At 40.6% G+C, this 24,975-nt stretch overlaps 1 protein-coding gene across 1 annotated transcript in view; it reads left to right on the forward strand.

The window, feature by feature from the left end:
- The first annotated feature begins 4,465 nt into the window (after positions 1-4,465).
- Positions 4,466-24,975, forward strand: part of LOC112238458 (neuronal acetylcholine receptor subunit alpha-7-like) — a 49,039-nt gene continuing 28,529 nt past the window's right edge. The window contains exons 1-5 of the mRNA XM_024407038.2: positions 4,466-4,785; positions 15,746-15,885; positions 18,021-18,065; positions 21,409-21,518; positions 23,058-23,137. Coding sequence (XP_024262806.2) covers positions 4,728-4,785; positions 15,746-15,885; positions 18,021-18,065; positions 21,409-21,518; positions 23,058-23,137 — 433 coding nt within the window. The 5' untranslated portion in view covers positions 4,466-4,727. The remainder of the gene's footprint in view (positions 4,786-15,745; positions 15,886-18,020; positions 18,066-21,408; positions 21,519-23,057; positions 23,138-24,975) is intronic.

Consider the following 24,975-nt stretch of genomic DNA (forward strand, 5'->3'; position numbering starts at 1 on the left):
GTATGTCATCAGAGCAGATACTGTATGTCATCAGAGCAGATACTGTATGTCATCAGAGCAGATACTGTATGTCATCAGAGCAGATACTGTATGTCATCAGAGCAGATACTGTATGTCATCAGAGCAGATACTGTATGTCATAAGAGCAGATACTGTATGTCATCAGAGCAGATACTGTATGTCATCAGAGCAGATTTACCATAAGAGCAGATATGTCATAAGGCCACTAGCGGCAGAACGTTCATGATGGTATCAGCATATGGAGGATGATAAGTGCCAGTTCGACAATGAAATACTTAAATGCTAAGTAGGAATGTGAATATAATAAAGGCGTTTATATTTTAATATTATTTTGCATGATGCCATAATTAAATAACAAGGTTAAAATTATATTGAAAATGGTTAACTGGAAAGAGTTAACAGAAATTCTAAATGAAAATGGTAAATTATAAATGGAAAACGCAAAATGGTAAACAGAAAATCGTACATGCAAAGTGAAATTGAAAGTGTCTGTTTTTATTTCCTAACTACCCAATGTAGTATTTCCTGTTTTTCATTTTCCATTTAAATTTTCAAAAAACATATGTAAATTGATTCCTGGAGGCGTGAACCAGGAGAGCAACACCACACCCACATGTAGTACATCCTAGCCATGTCAGGCTCTCTGTCACTGTAATGTTAGACTGGAGAAACCAACAGGTTAGAAACCCAGATCTCCTGCGCACCAGAAAATAGTTGGCCTGCTAAGCTGAAGCCTAGGCATTGACTCAGGGGGCCAATGAGAGCTTAGGCAAGGTTAGACCTATTCATCATGCATGTGTGATCGCTGAACCACCTCAGTTACAATTCACCATCCTTTGACCTCCTTACAGAGATCCATCTGAGCCACAGCACAAATGACTGCCAGGGTTTGAACAAGGGTGTTCTGAACATCAGAACATTATTTCACTTTTATTTAACCAGGTAGGCTAGTTGAGAACACGTTCTCATTTACAACTGCAACCTGGCCAAGATAAAGCACAGCAGTGCGACACATACAACAACACAGAGTTACACATGGAATAAACAAAACATACAGTCAATAATACAGGAGAAAAATAAAAGTCTATATACAGTGAGTGCAAATGAGGTAAAATAAGGGAGGTAAGGCAATAAATAGGCCATGGTGGCGAAGTAATTACAATATAGCAATTAGACACTGGAATGGTAGATGCAGAAGATGAATGTGCAAGTAGAGACACTGGGGTGCAAAGGAGCAAGATAAATAAATAAATACAGTATGGGGATGAGGTAGTTGGATGGGCTATTTACAGATGGGCTATGTACTGGAGCAGTGATCTGTGAGCTGCTCTGACAGCTGGTGCTTAAAGCTAGTGAGGGAGGTATGGGTCTCCAACTTCAGTTATTTTTGCAGGTCAAGCCAGTCATTGGCAGCAGAGAATTGGAAGGAAAGGCGGCCAAAGGAGGAATTGGCTTTGGGGGTGACCAGTGAGATATACCAGCTGGAGCGCGTGCTATGGGTGGGTGCTGCTATGGTGATCAGTGAGCTGAGATAAGACGGGGCTTCACCTAGCAGAGACATGTAGATAACCTGTAGCCAGTGGGTTTGGCGACGAGTATGAAGCGATGGCCAGCCAACGAGAGCGTACAGGTCGCAGTGGTGGGTGATATATGGGGCTTTGGTGACAAAACGGATGGCACTGTGATAGACTGCATCCAATTTGTTGAGTAGAGTGTTGGAGGCTATTTTAAAGATGACATCGCCGAAGTCGAGGATCGGTAGGATGGTGGTAATGTACGAGGGTATGTTTGGCAGCATGAGTGAAGGATGCTTTGTTGCAAAATAGGAAGCCGATTCTAGATTTAATTTTGGATTGGAGATGCTTAATGTGAGTCTGAAAGGACAGTTTACAGTCTAGCCAGTCACCTAGATATTTGTAGTTGTCCACATATTCTAAGTCAGAACCGTCCAGAGTAGTGATGCTGGACAGGCGGGCAGGTGCGGGCAGTGATCGGTTGAAGAGCATGCATTTAGTTTTACTTGTATTTAAGAGCAGTTGGAGGCCATGGAAGGAAAGTTGTATGGCATTGAAGCTCGTCCGGAGGTTAGTTAACACAGTGTCCAAAGAAGAGCCAGAAGTATACAGAATGGTTTCATCTGCGTAGAGGTGGATCAGAGAATCACGACATCATTGATGTATACAGAGAAGAGAGTGTGCCTGAGAATTGAACCATGTGGCACCCCCATAGAGACTGCAAGAGGTCCAGACAACAGGCCCTCCGATTTGACACACTGAACTCTATCAGAGAAGTAGTTGGTGAACCAGGTGAGGCAATCATTTGAGAAACCAAGGCTATTGAGTCTGCCAATAAGAATGTGGTGATTGACAGAGTCGAAAGCCTTGGCCAGGTCAATGAATACGGCTGCACAGTATTGTCTTTTATCGATGGAGGTTATGATATCGTTTAGGACCTTGAGCGTGGCTGAGGTGCACCCATGACCAGCTCAGAAACCAGATTGCATAGCGGAGAAGGTACGGTGGGATTCGAAATGGTCGGTGATCTGTTTGTTGACTTGGCTTTCGAAGACCTTAGAAAGGCAGGGTAGGATAGATATAGGTCTGTAGCAATTTGGGTCTAGAGTGTCTCCCCCTTTGAAGAGGGGGATGACCGCGGGCTAGTAATAGGAGTTGCAACATTTTCGGGAGATTATCCTGCTAAGCCAAAGCCTGTAGCGAATGCAACTCTTCAGGTATCAGGCAAGGTTACTCATCATAGCTTAATCAGGTAATATTAATTACAGAGAATTGATTTTATAGAATAGCATGTCATATCACTTAATCCGGCATTGCCAAAGACACGACAATGAGCAGAATTAAAAGATCCCAGACATTATCCATACACACAATGTCAAATGTCAAATTTGTTTACATCCCTGTTAGCAAGCATTTCTTCTTTGCCAAGATAATCCATCCACCCTACAGGTGTGGCATATCAAGAAGTTGACTAAACAGGATGATCATTACACAGGTGCACCTTGTGCTGGGTACAATAAAAGGCCACTCTGAAATGTGTTGTTTTGTCACACAACACAATGCCACAGATGTCTCAAGTTTTGAGGGAGCATGCAATTGGCATGCTGACTGAAGAAATGTCCACCAGAGCTTTTGCCAGTGAATTGAATGTTCAATTCTCTATCATAAGGCGCCTCCATCGTTGATTTAGAGAATTTGGCAGTACGTCCAACCGACCTCACAACCACAGACCATGTATGCCCAGGACCTCCACATCCGGCTTCTTCACCTATGGGATCATCTGAGACCAGACACCCGGACAGCTGATGAAACTGAGGAGTATTTCTGTTTGTAATGAAGCCCTTTTGTGGGGAAAAACTGGGCCTGGCTCCCCAGTGGGTGGGCTTGGCTCCCAAGTGGGTGGGCCTATGCCCTTCCAGGCCTACCCATAGCTGTGCCCCTGCCCAGTCATGTGAAATCCATAGATTAGGGCCTAATGAATTAATTTTAGCTTCCTTATATGAACTGTAACTCAGTAACATTGTTGAAATTGTTGCATGTTGCATTTATATTTTTGGGTTAGCAGGCTAAGGTGTTGTTCTGGTGTACAGAACAGCAGGTTCCAACCCTGTCATTACACTAGTCTAAAATCAATGTGCAGAGAGCCTGACATGTCTATGATGTATGGTGGTGCTTGGTGGGGTTGTGTTGCTGTCCTGGTTCATGCCTCCAGGAAGAAATTTGCATACATTAAACACATTTTTAAAAATCCTAAATTAGGCAGTTGGTAAATGAAGACAGGCACTTTCCATTTCACTTTGCACATTGCATTTGTCATTTTCTGTGTACCATTACCTGCTTACCATTTTCTGTGTACCATTACCTGCTTACCATTTTCTGTGTACCATTACCTGCTTACCATTTTCTGTTTATCATTTAACATTTTTATTTAACATTTCACTTTCCATTTTCCATTTTTCAATAAACCATTTTCAGTGATAATTTTTAATTAAGTTTATTGTGGCAAAAATAATGCCCACTAATATGAAAATATACATATATGTATAATATGAAAATATGTCTAATATAAAATATAATTTTCACATTCCAATTTAGCATTTCATTTTCAAAGTGGCACTGATTATCCTCCACATCAGCATTTGGTGTCAGAGAAAAATCCAATCAACTGCGTTACTGAAAGAAATCAGAAAACATTCAGAAACACTTCAGATGTCATGTTTTAATAGCCTGGACATTTACTTTTACATTTCCCCATTTGAAGTAACATGTAGGCATCATTTGACGAGCAAAAGTGCTGTGCGTAAAGTTTGGCCACCGTAGCTGTCGTCAACATTGCTGCGCGCGTAAATTGTATAACTAGTCAGGTAGAAAAATGTCTCCGGTATAGTGACAATGGTGTACTTTATTGCACTTTTGCGAAAAGCCAACAGCAAGTCTGTCACTGCAGCGCAATCATATCGAGAGACCAGACAGACCCCTCTGTTGTCAAACATATTTAGTAGGAGGGGCGGCGGCTGCGGCTTTATCTAGGTCCCAGTCCCACTGCTGCCTCCTCCTCTGCTCACATCTCTTCCCGCCTTCACACTTCAGTGAGGAAGACTATGGAGGATGATCATTGATGTTTGATATTTGTATGAATTAAAATACATCCGGAGTTCAGCGGGTCTATGCCAGACACTTCTATTGAACGCAATGATGGGTCCATGGAACGCTCTCCTCTACATTGCAGTCACTGTCTGCCTATTGAAGGGTAAGAAGTAATGCATGTATTTGAATTGTATTGTTACGTGCGTCCTACATGTTCGTTAGATGTGTTATTGGTGTTCAGTGCTGCTTTCAAATCAAGTTGTTGGTCAACGTCAGTTGTGCACATGTACATACATGCAGTGGATACATTTTGACAGTTACTGTGCTGAACATACTGTATCACTCCTTGTGTCCAATGCATGTATCCTAGCAACCACTGCCTGATCCTAATCTATCCATGTATTACTACTGTCTATTCACATGTTGAATCCCAGAACTTGTTCAACAGGCTTGATTCAGGCTGCTAATCAATCTGACATAAGTTTTAAATGATTAAATCATATGACAGCTTGTAAATAGAATATACATGTTGAATGTTGAAATATATATGAATATACATATAGAATATATGCTGTATTTACATCAGCAACATCACTATGCAGATGGCTTTGGCAGGCACAAAGAGAATGAACAATGACTTACGTGCCATGCATTTACATGTAGTTATGACCAGTAAGCCTAGTTCGTTTTCCCCCATTATAACTGTTATGAAAGCATGCACTCCATATAACAAGGTGTGGACATGATATGCATATTCAAGAAATAAATGAAGCAACAATCTATTGTGAGAAAATTATGAGGAACAACCTTTGTTTGGACAGATATGATATACACCTCAACTTATATATTGTATACACCTCAACTTTGATATGATATACATCTCAACTTATATATGATATACACCTCAACTTATATATGGTATACACCTCAACTTTGATATGATATACATCTCAACTTAGATATGATATACACCTCAACTTAGATATGGTATACACCTCAACTTAGATATGGTATACACCTCAACTTAGATATGGTATACACCTCAACTTAGATATGGTATACACCTCAACTTAGATATGGTATATACCTCAACTTAGATATGGTATACACCTCAACTTAGATATGGTATACACCTCAACTTAGATATGGTATATACCTCAACTTAGATATGGTATATACCTCAACTTAGATATGGTATATACCTCAACTTAGATATGGTATATACCTCAACTTAGATATGGTATATACCTCAACTTAGATATGGTATATACCTCAACTTAGATATGGTATATACCTCAACTTAGATATGCTATACATCTCAACTTAGATATGGTATATACCTCAACTTAGATATGGTATATACCTCAACTTAGATATGGTATATACCTCAACTTAGATATGGTATATACCTCAACTTAGATATGCTATACATCTCAACTTAGATATGGTATATACCTCAACTTAGATATGGTATACATCTCAACTTAGATATGGTATATACCTCAACTTAGATATGGTATATACCTCAACTTAGATATGGTATACACCTCAACTTAGATATGGTATATACCTCAACTTAGATATGGTATACACCTCAACTTAGATATGGTATATACCTCAACTTAGATATGGTATACATCTCAACTTAGATATGGTATACACCTCAACTTAGATATGATATACACCTCAACTTAGATATGGTATATACCTCAACTTAGATATGGTATACACCTCAACTTAGATATGGTATACACCTCAACTTAGATATGGTATACACCTCAACTTAGATATGGTATACACCTCAACTTAGATATGATATACACCTCAACTTAGATATGATATACACCTCAACTTAGATATGATATACACCTCAACTTAGATATGATATATACCTCAACTTAGATATGATATACACCTCAACTTAGATATGATATACACCTCAACTTATACACCTCAACTTAGATATGATATACACCTCAACTTAGATATGGTATACACCTCAACTTAGATATGATATACACCTCAACTTAGATATGATATACACCTCAACTTAGATATGATATACACCTCAACTTAGATATGATATACACCTCAACTTAGATATGATATCAACTTAGATATGGTATACACTTCAACTTAGATATGATATACACCTCAACTTAGATATGATATATCAACTTAGATATGATATACCTCAACTTAGATATGATATACACCTCAACTTAGATATGATATACATATAGATATACACCTCAACTAGATAGATATACACTTCAATATGATATACACCTCAACTTAGATATGATATACACCTCAACTTATGATATGATATACACCTCAACTTAGATATGATATACACCTCAACTTAGATATGATATACACTTCAACTTAGATATGATATACACCTCAACTTAGATATGATATACACCTCAACTTAGATATGATATACACTTCAACTTATAGATGATATACACCTCAACTTAGATATGATATACACCTCAACTTAGATATGATATACACTTCAACTTATAGATGATATACACCTCAACTTAGATATGATATACACCTCAACTTAGATATGATATACACCTCAACTTAGATATGATATACACCTCAACTTAGATATGATATACACTTCAACTTATAGATGATATACACCTCAACTTAGATATGATATACACCTCAACTTATATATGATATACACCTCAACTTAGATATGATATATACCTCAACTTAGATATGATATACACCTCAACTTAGATATGATATACACCTCAACTTAGATATGATATACACTCAACTTATATATGATATACACCTCAACTTAGATATGATATACACTTCAACTTATAGATGATATACACCTCAACTTAGATATGATATACACCTCAACTTAGATATGATATACACCTCAACTTAGATATGATATATACCTCAACTTAGATATGGTATACACCTCAACTTAGATATGGTATACACCTCAATTTATAATCACACATAATAATAAAGAGATTAAGACCAATGACAATCTTAAGTCATAGGTCAATGAAATGGTCATTGTGACAAATATTACATCAGTATTGGCAGCATCATATTAATTTGTTTTCCAAGGTGAAGTTTCCCATTGAGTGCTGCATTGTCATGGATGGTCACGCTCCCATGTGGCTTGAAGCTCTTGTTTAAGACAAAGCTGTCTGAGTATTACCCACTCCCCTTCCTGCCTGTGCTTACTCTGAAAGCATATATACTCTGTCTTTCCTTGTTCATGTTTGTTTATCAGTCATATATACAGAGCATCCGGAAAGTATTCAGACCACTTGACTTTTTCTACATTTTGTTACATTACAGCCTTATTCTAAAATTGATTAAATAGTTCGTTTTTTTCTCATGAATCTACACACCATACCCCATAATGACAAGGCAAAAACAGGTTTTTATAATTAAATATCACATTTACATAAGTATTAAGACCCTTTACTAAGTACGTTGTTCAAGCACCTTCGGCAGCAATTACAGCCACAAGTCTACCACAAGTCTTCTTGGGTAAGCTTGGCACACCTGTATTTGGGGATTTTCTCCCATTCTTCTCTGCAGATCCCCTCAAGCTCTGTCAGGTTGGATGGGGAGCATTGCTGGACAGCTATTTTTAGGTCTCTCCAGAGATGTTTGATCGGGTTCAAGTCCGGACTCTAGCTGGGCCACTCAAAAACATTCAAATACTTTTGCAGAGGCGCTGAAAAACAACCCCACAACATGATGCTGCCACCACCATGCTTCACCGTAAGGACGGTGACAGGTTTCCTCCAGACATACAGTGCCTTGCGAAAGTATTCGGCCCCCTTGAACTTTGCGACCTTTTGCCACATTTCAGGCTTCAAACATAAAGATATAAAACTGTATTTTTTTGTGAAGAATCAACAACAAGTGGGACACAATCATGAAGTGGAACGACATTTATTGGATATTTCAAACTTTTTTAACAAATAAAAAACGGAAAAATTAGGCGTGCAAAATTATTCAGCCCCCTTAAGTTAATACTTTGTAGCGCCACCTTTTGCTGCGATTACAGCTGTAAGTCGCTTGGGGTATGTCTCTATCAGTTTTGCACATCGAGAGACTGAAATTCTTTCCCATTCCTCCTAGCAAAACAGCTCGAGCTCAGTGAGGTTGGATGGAGAGCATTTGTGAACAGCAGTTTTCAGTTCTTTCCACAGATTCTCGATTGGATTCAGGTTTGGACTTTGACTTGGCCATTCTAACACCTGGATATGTTTATTTTTGAACCATTCCATTGTAGATTTTGCTTTATGTTTTGGATCATTGTCTTGTTGGAAGACAAATCTCCATCCCAGTCTCAGGTATTTTGCAGACTCCATCAGGTTTTCTTCCAGAATGGTCCTGTATTTGGCTCCATCCATCTTCCCATCAATTTTAACCATCTTCCCTGTCCCTGCTGAAGAAAAGCAGGCCCAAACCATGATGCTGCCACCACCATGTTTGACAGTGGGGATGTTGTGTTCAGGGTGATGAGCTGTGTTGCTTTTATGCCAAACATAGCGTTTTGCATTGTTGCCAAAAAGTTCCATTTTGGTTTCATCTGACCAGAGCACCTTCTTCCACATGTTTGGTGTGTCTCCCAGGTGGCTTGTGGCAAACTTTAAACAACACTTTTTATGGATATCTTTAAGAAATGGCTTTCTTCTTGCCACTCTTCCATAAAGGCCAGATTTGTGCAATATACGACTGATTGTTGTCCTATGGACAGAGTCTCCCACCTCAGCTGTAGATCACTGCAGTTCATCCAGAGTGATCATGGGCCTCTTGGCTGCATCTCTGATCAGTCTTCTCCTTGTATGAGCTGAAGGTTTAGAGGGACGGCCAGGTCTTGGTAGATTTGCGGTGGTCTGATACTCCTTCCATTTCAATATTATCGCTTGCACAGTGCTCCTTGGGATGTTTAAAGCTTGGGAAATCTTTTTGTATCCAAATCCGGCTTTAAACTTCTTCACAACAGTATCTCGGACCTGCCTGGTGTGTTCCTTGTTCTTCATGATGCTCTCTGCGCTTTTAACGGACCTCTGAGACTATCACAGTGCAGGTGCATTTATACGGAGACTTGATTACACACAGGTGGATTGTATTTATCATCATTAGTCATTTAGGTCAACAATGGATCATTCAGAGATCCTCACTGAACTTCTGGAGAGAGTTTGCTCACTGAATGTAAAGGGGCTGAATCATTTTGCACGCCCAATTTTTCAGTTTTTGATTTGTTAAAAAAGTTTCAAATATCCAATAAATGTCGTTCCACTTCATGATTGTGTCCCACTTGTTGTTGATTCTTCACAAAAAAATACAGTTTTATATCTTTATGTTTGAAGCCTGAAATGTGGCAAAAGGTCGCAAAGTTCAAGGGGGCCGAATACTTTTGCAAGGCACTGTAACGCTTGGCATTCACGCCAAAGAATTCCATTTTGGTTTCATCAGACCAGAGAATCTTCTTTCTCATGAGAGTCTTTAGGTGGCTTTTGGAAACCTCCAAGGGGGCTGTAATGTGCCTTTTACTGAGGAGTGGCTTCCTTCTGGCTTCTCCACCATAAAGGCCTGATTGGTGGAGTGCTGCAGAGATGGTTGTCCTTCTGGAAGGTTCTCCCATCTCCACAGAGGAACTCTGGAGCTCTGTCAAACCATCTGCTACTTGGTCACCTCTCTGATCAAGGCCCTTATCCCCCGATTGCTCAGTTTGGCCGGGCGGCCAGCTCTAGGAAGAGTCTTGGTGGTTCCAAACTTCTTCCATTTAAGAATGATGGTGGCCACTGTGTTCTTGGGGACCTTCAATGCAGCAGATCTGTGCCTCGACACATTTCTGTCTCTGAGCTCTACAGACAATTTCTTCGACCTCATGGCTTGGTTTTTGCTCTGACATGCACTGTCGACTGTGGGACCTTATATAGACAGGTGTGTGCCTTTCCAAATCATGTCCATTCAATTGAATTTACCACAGGTGGACTCCAATCAAGTTATAAAAATTAATTTATAGGATGATCAATGGAAACAGCATGCACCTGAGCTTAATTTAGAGTTTCAGAGCAAAGGATCAGAATACTTATGTAAATAAGGTATTTCTGTTCTTTATTTTTAATACTTTTGCAAAAATGTCTTAAACCTGATTTGTCATTATCGGGTATTGTGTGCAGATTGATGAGGGAAAAACATTATTTAATACATTTCAGAATACGGCTGTAACGTAACTAAATGTGGAGAAAGGGAAGGGGTCTGAATACACTCCGAATGCATTGTATACATGGAGTACACAGTGCAATGAAATGCTCACTTGCAGCTCCACATCTCATCAGGTTCACCTCTCGTCAGGTTCACCTCTCGTCAGGTTCACCTCTCGTCAGGTTCACCTCTCGTCAGGTTCACCTCTCGTCAGGTTCACCTCTCGTCAGGTTCACCTCTCGTCAGGTTCACCTCTCGTCAGGTTCACCTCTCGTCAGGTCCACCTCTCGTCAGGTTCACCTCTCGTCAGGTTCACCTCTCGTCAGGTTCACCTCTCGTCAGGTTCACCTCTCGTCAGGTTCACCTCTCGTCAGGTTCACCTCTCGTCAGGTTCACCTCTCGTCAGGTTCACCTCTCGTCAGGTTCACCTCTCGTCAGGTTCACCTCTCGTCAGGTTCACCTCTCGTCAGGTTCACCTCTCGTCAGGTTCACCTCTCGTCAGGTTCACCTCTCGTCAGGTTCACCTCTCGTCAGGTTCACCTCTCGTCAGGTTCACCTCTCGTCAGGTTCACCTCTCGTCAGGTTCACCTTCACCTCTCGTCAGGTTCACCTCTCGTCAGGTTCACCTCTCGTCAGGTTCACCTCTCGTCAGGTTCACCTCTCGTCAGGTTCACCTCTCGTCAGGTTCACCTCTCGTCAGGTTCACCTCTCGTCAGGTTCACCTCTCATCAGGTTCACCTCTCGTCAGGTTCACCTCTCGTCAGGTTCACCTCTCATCAGGTTCACCTCTCGTCAGGTTCACCTCTCGTCAGGTTCACCTCTCATCAGGTTCACCTCTCGTCAGGTTCACCTCTCGTCAGGTTCACCTCTCATCAGGTTCACCTCTCGTCAGGTTCACCTCTCGTCAGGTTCACCTCTCGTCAGGTTCACCTCTCGTCAGGTTCACCTCTCGTCAGGTTCACCTCTCGTCAGGTTCACCTCTCGTCAGGTTCACCTCTCGTCAGGTTCACCTCTCATCAGGTTCACCTCTCATCAGGTTCACCTCTCGTCAGGTTCACCTCTCAACAGGTTCAGCAGCAGAAATAGAAGAAAGGAAAGAGTAATACAAAAATGTAATTGTCTGCACTCCATTTAGTAAGACCTCCGCTCTGGAGTCTCTAGTCTATTTGCAATACCTAATTGAATTCTCGGAGGGAGAGAGATCGAGAGATTAAGAGTGAGATGTAGAGATGGAGAGAGGGGGGAGAGAGAGATAGATAAAGTAGAGCTGGCCAAGACTATCTAACTGACATTGGTGGGTCTCCTAGATTTAATCAAGAAGTACAGGAGATGCTTTGTCTCCGTCCTCTGCTCCCCAGCCTCCTTTCGTATTGGGAAACATCAGAAAGCTACTTTGTATTACCGTCAGTAATATTACTAATGTACCCTGATGAATGACTGATACATCTTTACACAATAACACAGTGATGTTATTCCACTGATGGTAACACTGAAATGTGATTATGAAGAGGGCCTGCGATCCAGAGGGGAATCAGACCGGAGACAAAGAACAAGCTTTTATCTGATCTTCCAGTTCTGAGAGCCTCTGTATGCGACCTGGGTAACTGATGACGGACATAGATGTTTTCTTAGAAACTTAGAAACAATTTCAAAATAGACAGTAAACCCTTGAGCTCTCCGAGCAACCAAATCAATGGAGTAAAGTGCTCTCCCAGAGGTGTTTCTGGGTAATTGGGTTTTGGCTATTAGAAAAGTAAGTAGCCATCCGGTGTCTGAAGTGCATTAAAATAGAGGAAGACCTTTTCAGAGAATTTAAGAGGGAGGACTCTGAATTAACTGAGGACATTGTGTTGTTATGGTCCATGCATAGCTGGGAGAAAACACCTAGGTTCTGTTCAGTGCAGTGCACCGTGACAATGTTTTTGCAATAGTAAACAAAAATCTGTGATCTCATTGGACAATTTTAGGTAGTTTCAAAACGTTTTTTTCTGTACTGAACACAACCATGGACATGCATTCCAATGACTGGTACTGTAGAAGGGCTTACTAAGACATGTCAGAGATTACTGAGGTACTGAGAGTTATAGGGTGTCAGTATGCTTCTAGCTGAATCTAGCTGGAGAACGTTTGATGAGCCTCTTGGATCAATAAGCAAGCATCCAAATGAGCTGGACCAGCTGTCCACCAGGTGGTTTATAGTCTCTCTCAATCTCTCTCTCTCTCTCTCTCTCTCTCTTTCTCTTTCTCCCTCTCTCTCTCAAATTCAAGCTGCTTTATTGGCATGAAAAACATTGTCAATATTGCCAAAGCAATATTGTATACAATATACATTGTTATAAAATAGTAAAGAATAAAGAATAATAATATAAAATGGTAGTAAATAATAATACAAAACAATTCTAAAAATAACAACAATAAAATGGCAACAGTCAATAGTAGAAATATAATACACAGAAAAGGCTAAACATGGAAAATTAAACTAGAACTAACTTAGAACTAACTGTCATTGTAAGGATCTGGGTGTAGCTGGTGCAGAGGAGTCAGGTACAGGACAGCAGAGATGAGTAACACAAGGAACTTTACTCAAAATATCAAAGTACATGAAGTAACACCAGGCCCACAAACAACGGACCGAACTTACAATAAACAAGCACGCACAAAAAACATGGGGAAAACAGAGGATTAAATAATGAACATGGAATTGTGGAATTGAAACCAGGTGTGTAAAACAAAGACAAATGGAAAATGAAAAGTGAATCGGCGATGGCTAGAAGGCCGGTGACGTCGACCGCCGAACGCCGCCCGAACAAGGAGAGGGACCGACTTCGGTGAAGTCGTGACAGTCATCCTCACCATTACATCAGTACTGCAACTACCATCATCATTACTACTACTGCTACTACCACCACCACCATCATTAAACTGCTATCATTACCATCACCCCTACTACCCATACCACTACTATTTGGAATAATAATCACAACAATAATAATAAAAGTAATAACAATAATCCCACTAATAATAACAATAATAATACAAGTAATAACAATAATCCCACTAATAATAACAATAATAATAAAAGTAATAACAATAAAACTAATAATAAGTAAGTTCCTGTTTACTATGCAGATGTTATTATTCAGTGTCCCTCAAGCAAATACATATTTGTTTATTTGAATGATTTCTTTAGAAGCAGTGCTGGTGTCCGTTTGGTTGGTTTGGTCCAACACCAATTGACTGAGAGGGCTCGTATCTGGGCTCAGTTCTTGGGTTTGAAGTGCTTTAAATTGGAGACTTGAATTTGGACTTTAATTTAGGTGTTGCCAAAATGTGTATGATCTTCAGATATTTTTACCAAATAGAATTCTGCATGTAGGGCTTCAATTGGATGTTTGTCCCACATTTTAAAGTCCAGTTTATTGAGTGACCCCCAAACCTCACTTCCGTAAAGAGCTATTGGTAGGATTGCTGTCCCCAGTCCACCTGGCCATGCTGCTGCTCCAGTTTCAACTTCCACCTGACTGTGCTGCTGCTCCAGTTTCAACTGTTCTGCCTTATTATTATTCGACCATGCTGGTCATTTATGAACATTTGAACATCTTGGCCATGTTCTGTTATAATCTCCACCCGGCACAGCCAGAAGAGGACTGGCCACCCCACATAGCCTGGTTCCTCTCTAGGTTTCTTCCTAGGTTTTGGCCTTTCTAGGGAGTTTTTCCTAGCCACCGTGCTTCTACACCTGCATTGCTTGCTGTTTGGGGTTTTAGGCTGGGTTTCTGTACAGCACTTTGAGATATCAGCTGATGTACGAAGGGCTATATAAATAAATTTGATTTGATTTGATTTGATTTGATCAGGCTGTCAAATATTTTGGTCCAAATTCTAATTGGGATGTTGCTTTTTTATAATAACATTTTTATTGCATACAATGCTTTTTCTTTGAGTGTATTCATTGCCATATTAAAATTTCCCATATTACAAATGTGCTCTCATTCTCTCTCTCTCTCTCTCTCTCTCTCTCTCTCTCTCTCTCTCTCTCTCTCTCTCTCTCTCTCTCTCTCTCTCTCTCTCTCTCTCTCTCTCTCATTCTCTCTCTCTCTCTCTCTCTTTCATGCTTTCTCGTTCTCTCTCTCATTCTCTCTCTCTCTCATTCTCTCTTTCTCATTCTCTCACTATATTGGAGATTAAGCGAAAAAGTGTATGGTCCATCTGCTGCTCTAGTTTACAGCATTATCTCATCTGCTGATCTAGTTTACAGTATTATCTCATTTTTCTGCTCTAGTTTACAGCTTTATCTCATCTGCTGATCTAGTTTACAGCTTTATCTCATTTTGCTGCTCTAGTTTATAGTATTATCTAATTGTGTTGCTCTCGGTTACAGCATTATCCAATGTTTCTGCTCTAGTTTACAGCATTATCTAATTTTGCTGCTCTAGTTTATAGCGTTGTCTAATTGTGTTGCTCTAGTTCACAGCATTATCTCATTTTGCTTTGGGTCATGTATGTGACAGAGATAGTGAAAGGAATTAGTAAAAAAGCATGACCATTTTTTACAACACTGTGGTTAACAAGACATGTTATTATTCCCTCCTATGGCCTATTTATTGCCTACCTCCTCATGCCTTTTGCACACAATGTATATAGACTCTTTTTTTTCTACTGTGTTATTTACTTGTTTATTGTTTACTCCATGTCCACACTGCTATGCAGTTGTAAATGAGAACTTGTTCTCAACTAGCCTACCTGGTTAAATAAAGGTGAAATAAAAAAATAAAAATTTGACTGTACATCAGGGACTACGTACACATCTACGTAAAGTCTATCGATCTTCAGAGAAGACCAAGCACATTTTAAAACAGAAGCTCAAATGTCTCCCTCTGTTGTGGTTTTTCCCCTGGCAGTGTCCCTCCAAGGGGAACCTCAGCGGAGGCTGTACAAGGATCTTATGACCAACTACAACCCACTAGAAAGGCCAGTGTTCAATGACACCCACTCTCTCACCGTCAACTTCAGCTTTAGTTTGATGCAGATCATGGATGTGGTGAGTTACTGTGGTACGCAAGTTAACAGAGCTCACATTGTTGTGCTAGTCCAACACTAACAAACCTGATTCAACTCAAATCAAGGGTGATTAGTTGTTTGTATTATCAGATGTGTCAGCCCTGGGCTGGAACAAAAATGTTCACCTCTGGGGTCCTTCAGGAATGGATTGAGAAACACTGGGTTGTTGTATTACTTTATTCTCTGATGTTACAAACTGACATGTTCATCTATCTCTCTTTGATGTTACAAACTGACATGTTCATCTATCTCTCTATCATGTTACAAACTGACATGTTCATCTATCTCTCTATCATGTTACAAACTGACATGTTCATCTATCTCTTTGATGTTACACACTGACATGTTCATCTGTCTCTCTATCATGTTACAAACTGACATGTTCATCTATATCTCTCTGATGTTACAAACTGACATGTTCATCTATCTCTCTCTGATGTTACAAACTGACACGTTCATCTGTCTCTCTATCATGTTACAAACTGACATGTTCATCTATCTCTCTCTCATGTTACAAACTGACATGTTCATCTATCTCTCTTTGATGTTACAAACTGACATGTTCATCTATCTCTCTATCATGTTACAAACTGACATGTTCATCTATCTCTCTCTCATGTTACAAACGGACATGTTCATCTATCTCTCTCTGTTACAAACTGACATGTTCATCTATCTCTCTCTGATGTTACAAACTGACATGTTCATCTCTCTCTCTGATGTTACAAACTGACATGTTCATCTATCTCTCTTTGATGTTACAAACTGACATGTTCATCTATCTCTCTTTGATGTTACAAACTGACATGTTCATCTATCTCTCTATCATGTTACAAACTGACATGTTCATCTATCTCTCTTTGATGTTACAAACTGACATGTTCATCTATCTCTCTCTCATGTTACAAACGGACATGTTCATCTATCTCTCTCTCTGATGTTACAAACTGACATGTTCATCTGTCTCTCTCTGATGCTACAAACTGACATGTTCATCTATCTCTCTTTGATGTTACAAACTGACATGTTCATCTATCTCTCTGTCATGTTACAAACTGACATGTTCATCTATCTCTCTCTCTGATGTTACAAACTGACATGTTCATCTATCTCTCTCTCATGTTACAAATGGACATGTTCATCTATCTCTCTCTGTTACAAACTGACATGTTCATCTATCTCTCTCTGATGTTACAAACTGACATGTTCATCTCTCTCTCTCTGATGTTACAAACTGACATGTTCATCTATCTCTCTCTGATGTTACAAACTGACATGTTCATCTATCTCTCTTTGATGTTACAAACTGACATGTTCATCTATCTCTCTGTCATGTTACAAACTGACATGTTCATTCTTTGATCTACAAACTGACATGTTCATCTATCTCTCTCTGATGTTACAAACTGACATGTTCATCTATCTCTCTGTCATGTTACAAACTGACATGTTCATCTATCTCTCTTTGATGTTACAAACTGACATGTTCATCTATCTCTCTGTCATGTTACAAACTGACATGTTCATCTATCTCTCTGTCATGTTACAAACTGACATGTTCATCTATCTCTCTGTCATGTTACAAACTGACATGTTCATCTATCTCTCTGTCATGTTACAAACTGACATGTTCATCTATCTATCTCTCTGTCATGTTACAAACTGACATGTTCATCTATCTCTCTCTGATGTTACAAACTGACATGTTCATCTATCTCTCTCTGATGTTACAAACTGACATGTTCATCTATCTCTCTCTGATGTTACAAACTGACATGTTCATCTATCTCTCTGTCATGTTACAAACTGACATGTTCATCTATCTCTCTAAACTGACATGTTCATCATCTCTCTCTGATGATACAAACTGACATGTTCATCTATCTCTCTCTGATGTTACAAACGGACATGTTCATCTATCTCTCTCTCATGTTACAAACTGACATGTTCATCTATCTCTCTGTCATGTTACAAACTGACATGTTCATCTATCTCTCTGTCATGATACAAACTGACATGTTCATCTATCTCTCTCTGATGTTACAAACTGACATGTTCATCTATCTCTCTCTGATGTTACAAACGGACATGTTCATCTATCTCTCAATGCAACAGGATGAGAAGAACCAGGTTTTAACAACCAACATATGGCTGCAGCTGGTGAGACTTTTTTCCATTTGCCTGTTTCAACACGTTTAATTTAGACTATACACTGTACTGTACTATACTGCACTATACTATACTGTATTGTACTGTACTGTACAATACACTAGACTACACTACACTATACTACACTATACAATATTATACCATACTGCAGTATACTACACCTCCATCTATCTTGCAAATTGGTCAACTCGGGAACAATAACTAAGCTACTCAGTCACACACATCTGAATGAAGATGGCGTTTATGTTTTCTGACAGTAAGTCCTCTCCCGCTCTCGCCTCATCAGCAAACTGTATGAAGATGGCGTTTATGTTCTCTGACAGTAAGTCCTCTCCCGCTCTCACCTCATCAGCAAACTGTATGAAGATGGCGTTTATGTTTTCTGACAGTAAGTCCTCTCCCGCTCTCACCTCATCAGCAAACTGTATGAAGATGGCGTTTATGTTTTCTGACAGTAAGTCCTCTCCCGCTCTCACCTCATCAGCAAACTGTATGAAGATGGCGTTTATGTTTTCTGACAGTAAGTCCTCTCCCGCTCTCGCCTCATCAGCAAACTGTATGAAGATGGCGTTTATGTTTTCTGACAGTAAGTCCTCTCCCGCTCTCACCTCATCAGCAAACTGAATGAATGTTGTATTGGCTGTTTTAAATCACCTTAACGAATGGACACCCTCCAGACAGTCAGTCCTTCATAGAGCCACTCCATAGACCTTATAGATAGATTTGACCTTACTCCAGAAACAGGCTATTATAGTATCCCACTGATAACTATCCACGGTCTGTGGCTCAACCCCCTGGTGGGGAAGACAAAGTTACATTAAGACAATGAAATATATACAAACCGACATCCATCTCTAGACTCGGAGGTAATCTGTTTGAGCACCCAGGACAGCTTGTTAAAGAAAGTAATTGAGACCGTGTTGATATTGCTACACTTACAGTACACTCATGAGGTGGTGTAACCTCCATTTGTTATGTCTGCTAACACTTACTGATAACAACATGACTGCCAACCTCCCATATAAAGAATGAAAACTGACGATACACTGGCTAAAAAGCATGAACATGTAATTATTTGACAGGGTATGCTTAGTCATGCTCCATACTAGGGCTCCGTTGGTTGTGATGTGTCATGGCATATCAAACATGACGTATGGAAACCTCACATTGCTACACCAGTCTGGTGTTGTTGAAATGATGAACAGTCCCACGCTACCCATCTCAAATCTCAAAGTATTATACAGGATGTGTAGGCCATTGTAAGACTCATTACCTTTTCAAACCAATCATTCATTTACAACCCTCAAACTGATTGATAATGGTCACTATGTCCATGACTTGTTTAGTCATCCACATTTGAATTAGAATTGGAATATACAGGTTAACTGCCAGAATAAAGGAAACACCAACATAATGTGTCTTTATAGGGCGTTGGCCTGCCAGAACAGCTGCAATGCACCTTGGCATAGATTCTAGAAGTGTCTGGAACTCTATTGGAGGGATGTGACACCATTCTTCCACAAGAAATGACATAATATGGTGGTGGAATACGCTGTCTCAGGCATCCAGAATCTCCCATTAGTGTTCAATTGGGTTAAGATCTGGTGACTGAGACACACACACACACACACACACTTTAAACCCCCTATGCTACTTTGAGACCCCTCTTTCAAAGTCACTGGGGCATTTTATACATGACCCTAAGCATGATGGGATGTTAATTGCTTAACTCAGGAACCACATCTGTGTGGAAGCACCCGCTTTCAATATACAGTACTTTGTATCCCTCATTTACTCCAGTGTTTCCTTTATTTTGGCAGTTAAATGTAGATTTTAGAAAAGATTGTAGCATAGCCTTAATCCCATAAAATGTTTATTCCTTGATACAGTTGTTTATTATAGACTGAGACAGATTCTAATCTGATCTGCTCTGTGTGTTTAATAAAGACTGGGACAGATTCTAATCTGATCTGCTCTGTGTGTTTAATAAAGACTGGGACAGATTCTAATCTGATCTGCTCTGTGTGTTTAATAAAGACTGGGACAGATTCTAATCTGATCTGCTCTGGGTGTTTAATAAAGACTGGGACAGATTCTAATCTGATCAGATTCTAATCTGTGTGTTTAATAAAGATGGGGACAGATTCTAATCTGATCTGCTCTGGGTGTTTAATAAAGACTGGGACAGATTCTAATCTGATCTGCTCTGTGTTTAATAAAGACTGGGACAGATTCTAATCTGATCTGCTCTGTGTGTTTAATAAAGACTGGGACAGATTCTAATCTGATCTGCTCTGTGTGTTTAATAAAGACTGGGACAGATTCTAATCTGATCTTCTCTGGGTGTTTAATAAAGACTGGGACAGATTCTAATCTGATCTGCTCTGTGTGTTTAATAAAGACTGGGACAGATTCTAATCTGATCTGCTCTGTGTGTTTAATAAAGACTGGGACAGATTATAATTGGATCTGCTCTGTGTGTTTTAATAAAGACTGGGACAGATTCTAATCTGATCTGCTCTGTGTGTTTATTATAGACTGGGACAGATTCTAATCTGATCTGCTCTGTGTGTTTTAATAAAGACTGGGACAGATTATAATCTGATCTGCTCTGTGTATTTAATAAAGACTGGGACAGATTGTAATCTGATCTGCTCTGTGTGTTTAATAAAGACTGGGACAGATTCTAATCTGATCTGCTCTGTGTGTTTAATAAAGACTGGGACAGATTCTAATCTGATCTGCTCTGTGTATTTAATAAAGACTGGGACAGATTCTAATCTGATCTGCTCTCTGTGTTTAATAAAGACAGGGTTCTGTCAGCAATAGCCTTAGAGTCCCACAGGAGGCTGCTGAGGGGAGGACGACTCATAATAATGTATTGAATTGAGTTAATGGAATGGTATCAAACACATGGAAACCAGGTGTCTGATGTGTTCGATAAAATTCCATTTGTTCCATTCCAGCCATTACTATGAGCCTGTCCCCCCCAATTAAGGTTCCGGCAGCCGCCTGTGCCTTAGACAAACAGTTAGTCATGACAAACAGCTATAATTAACACTCCTACACTTCTTATACCCTTTAAATATGTTCCTTATTAACAGCTTCTCAATTGTTGCTATGCAATGCCTGATTTCCCCAGTTACCACAAAACTTTGACCATTTCCATTTTCAGATTCATCTGCATAGATGGATACTTTGTTTATCAAACCGTGATCAGGTTCAACAAGCGATGCGAGGCCACAGAACCTCCCACTAATGGACTTAGCTTATCTGAAAACGTGTGTGGAGGAGTGGTGAGAATATGAGGAGTGAGTTATGTTTCTCTCTCCAGTACTGGAATGATTATTACCTGCAGTGGAATCAGTCTGAGTACCCTGGGGTGGCCAATGTGAGATTCCCTGATAGCCAAATCTGGAAGCCAGACATCCTGCTGTATAACAGGTTAGTAATATACCAGTAATGGACCCCATTACTTGGACCCCATAACCAATTCCTGCTCTATACAGCTGGCCAACTCCATTACTATGGCCTCTAATGTATTAGCATGAGGTGGAAGCAGGACTTATATAGTTTGTAAGACAGGTGTTGAGCTCATACCTCTTGTACATGAAATGCTTTTGAACATATTGCCATATGACCGTGTTGATTTGAAGAAATAAACTATTTTCCTAACATTGGAAATGTACAATACACAGATTATAATAGCATGAACTGCTTCTTTAGGAGCCAGCCTGATCTCGTGAGCTTACAGAATGATGTGCGTTTTAAGTAAGGCTGGCCAGCAAGGCTATTCTTCATGCAAGTCAAGTAAGAAAAAGCAAAAGAGTATTTCACCAAAAATGCAGAATTCCATATGCTATTGTATACCATTAACCCTCATAAACTTTCTTCAAGGACAATCACAGTGAAGAAAATGTAAATGAATGTAAATAAAATGGTAACAGCAGAACCCCCTGCCTGTTTCCCCCTAATGCAGAAAAGAACATTCTCGTCCCTATCTGTCACTGTTCTTCTGAACAAAGCCTTAGTTTCACCCCAGTCGATTACATTCCACTATGGTGGCTCTTTGCCTCCCGTGGAACGGCAACTCTTTTAACTTGAGCTCACCTTTCTCCATTCCTATTGAAACCTTTGGGAGTTCAGTTGGAGGAGTGCATTATGTGTTGCGAGAGACAGAGCTCTACACTGACTAGGCCATCTCTAGGGGAATGTAGCTGTTGCTATGCTGCAACAAAGGAACCATACTTCAGGTCTTCTATCACACGGTAACCTAGAAAATAATGAGGCAGGAATACTCATTTCGAAGGCTGGCATATCTTTTTAACTTTTTAACACCAGCTACAGTAATGGAATTGATACAGTACATTTTCTTTGCCATGTAATCCTTTGTGAGTAGTATGAATGGAGGTGGAACTACATCCTGATTAACAGTCTGTGTTGCTCTAGTGATTTATAGCTGTATGATTCATGATCGTGGTTTTCACAGCTCAAGGTCATACTACCACACCAATAAAAGACTGTTGTGTTGCAGTCTGCACATTAATGTAGTGGGTCCCAACCCTCTTGTAAGGGCCTGCCTGCACATTAATGTATTGGTTGCCAACCCTCTTGTAAGGGCCTGCCTATACATTAATGTAGTGGTTCCCAACCCTCTTGTAATGGCCTGCCAACCGCTCCAGTGCAAGCACACCTAATTCCACTAGTCAACCAATCAGAACACCTAATTCCACTAGTCAACCAATCAGAACACCTAATTCCACTAGTCAACCAATCAGAACACCTAATTCCACTAGTCAACCAATCAGCACACCTAATTCAACTAGTCAACCAATCAGCAAAGCAATAATTTGTTAAATCAGCTGTGCTACTGTAGTTTTGGAATGTAACTCGTATTTGGGATGGCTGGGCATCCCCAAGGAGCGGGTTTGGGAACGACTGCACTAATGCCCACTAACTGAACACATCCATGTTCTCCCATAGTGCCGACGAGAGGTTTGATGCTACCTTCCATACCAATGTGTTGGTCAACTCCTCTGGGTCCTGCTCCTACTTGCCTCCAGGTAAGTATAGCTCAAGTACCATCCCTGGATATCCATATTCAATACCTTCCATATTAACTCTGTTTTCCCAAGTCAGTTCCACTGAACCATAAAAGCTCACCTTCTATGTGTTTGACCTGTTCAGTTGGCTCTGGGGTCTAAGCTAGATGCCCTCAATCTCACCCAAATTATCATGGAACCTACCAGGTACAACCCCAAATCCGTAAACACAGGCACCCTCATAGATATCATCCTGACCAACCTGCCCTCTAAATACACCTCTGCTATCTTCAACCAGGGTCTCAGCGATCACTGTCTCATTGCCTGCGTACGTAATGGGTCCGCGGACAAATGACCACCCCTCATCACTGTCAAACACTCCCTAAAACACTTCAGCGAGCAGGCCTTTCTAACCGACCTGGACCGGGTATCCTGGAAGGATTTTGACCTCATCCCGTCAGTAGAGGATGCCTGGTTATTCTTTAAATGTGCTTTCCTCACCATCTTAAATAAGGATGCCCCATTCAAAAAATGTAGAACTAGGAAACAGATATAGCCCTTGGTTCACTCCAGACCTGACTGCCCTTGACCAGCACAAAAACATCCTGTGGCGTACTGCATTAGCATCGAATCGCCTCTGCAATGGGCAACTTTTCAGGGAAGTTAGGAACCAATACACACAGGCAGTTAGGAAAGCAAAGGCTAGCTTTTTCAAACACAAATGTGCATCCTGTAGCACAAACTCCAAAAGTTCTGGGACACTGTAAAGTCCATGGAGAATAAGAGCACCTCCAGCTGCCCACTGCACTGAGGCTAGGAAACACTGCCACCGATAAATCCATGATAAATGAGAAATTCAATAAGCATTTTTCTATGGCTGGCCATGCTTTCCACCTGGCTACCCCTACCCTGGTCAACAGCTCTGCACCCCCCACAACAACTTGCCCAAGCCTCCCCTATTTCTCCTTCACCAAAATCCAGATAGCTGATGTTCTGAAAGAGCTGCAAGATCTGGACCCCTACAAATCAGCTGGGCTAGACAATCTGGACCCTCTCTTTCTAAAATGATCCGCCGCAATTGTTGCAACCCCTATTACTAGCCTGTTCAACCTCTCTTTTGTATCGTCTGAGATCCCCAAAGATTGGAAAGCTGTTGCGGTCATCCCCTCTTCAAAGGGGGAGACACTCTAGACCCAAACTGTTACAGACCTATATCTATCCTACCCTGCCATTCTAAGGTCTTCAAATGCCAAGTTAACAAACAGATCACCGGCCATTTCGAATCCCACCGTACCTTCTCCGCTATGCAATCTGGTTTCTGAGCTGGTCATGGTTGCACCTCAGCCACGCTCAAGGTCCTAAACGATATCATAACCGCCATCGATAAAAGACAATACTGTGCAGCCGTATTCATTGACCTGGCCAAGGCTTTCGACTCTGTCGGTCACCACATTCTTATCAGCAGACTCAACAGTCTTGGTTTCTCAAATGACTGCCTTTCCTGGTTCAACAACTACTTCTCAGACAGAGTTCAGTGTGTCAAATCGGAGGGCCTGTTGTCCGGACCTCTTGCAGTCTCTATGGGGGTGCCACAGGGTTAAATTCTCGGGCCGACTCTCTTTTCTGTATACATCAATGATGTCGCTCTTATTACTGGTGATTCGCTGATCCACCTCTACGCAGACGACACCATTCTGTATACTTCTGGCCCTTTTGTGTGTTAATTAACCTCCAGACGAGCTTCAATGCCATACAACTTTCCTTCCGTGGCCTCCAACTGCTCTTAAATGCAAGTAAAACTAAATGCATGCTCTTCAACCGATTGCTGCCCGCACCTGCCCACCCATCTAGCATCACTA

The sequence above is a fragment of the Oncorhynchus tshawytscha genome, unplaced genomic scaffold (genome assembly GCF_018296145.1).
Source record: "Oncorhynchus tshawytscha isolate Ot180627B unplaced genomic scaffold, Otsh_v2.0 Un_contig_14872_pilon_pilon, whole genome shotgun sequence".
NCBI classification, from domain to species: Eukaryota; Metazoa; Chordata; class Actinopteri; order Salmoniformes; family Salmonidae; genus Oncorhynchus; species Oncorhynchus tshawytscha.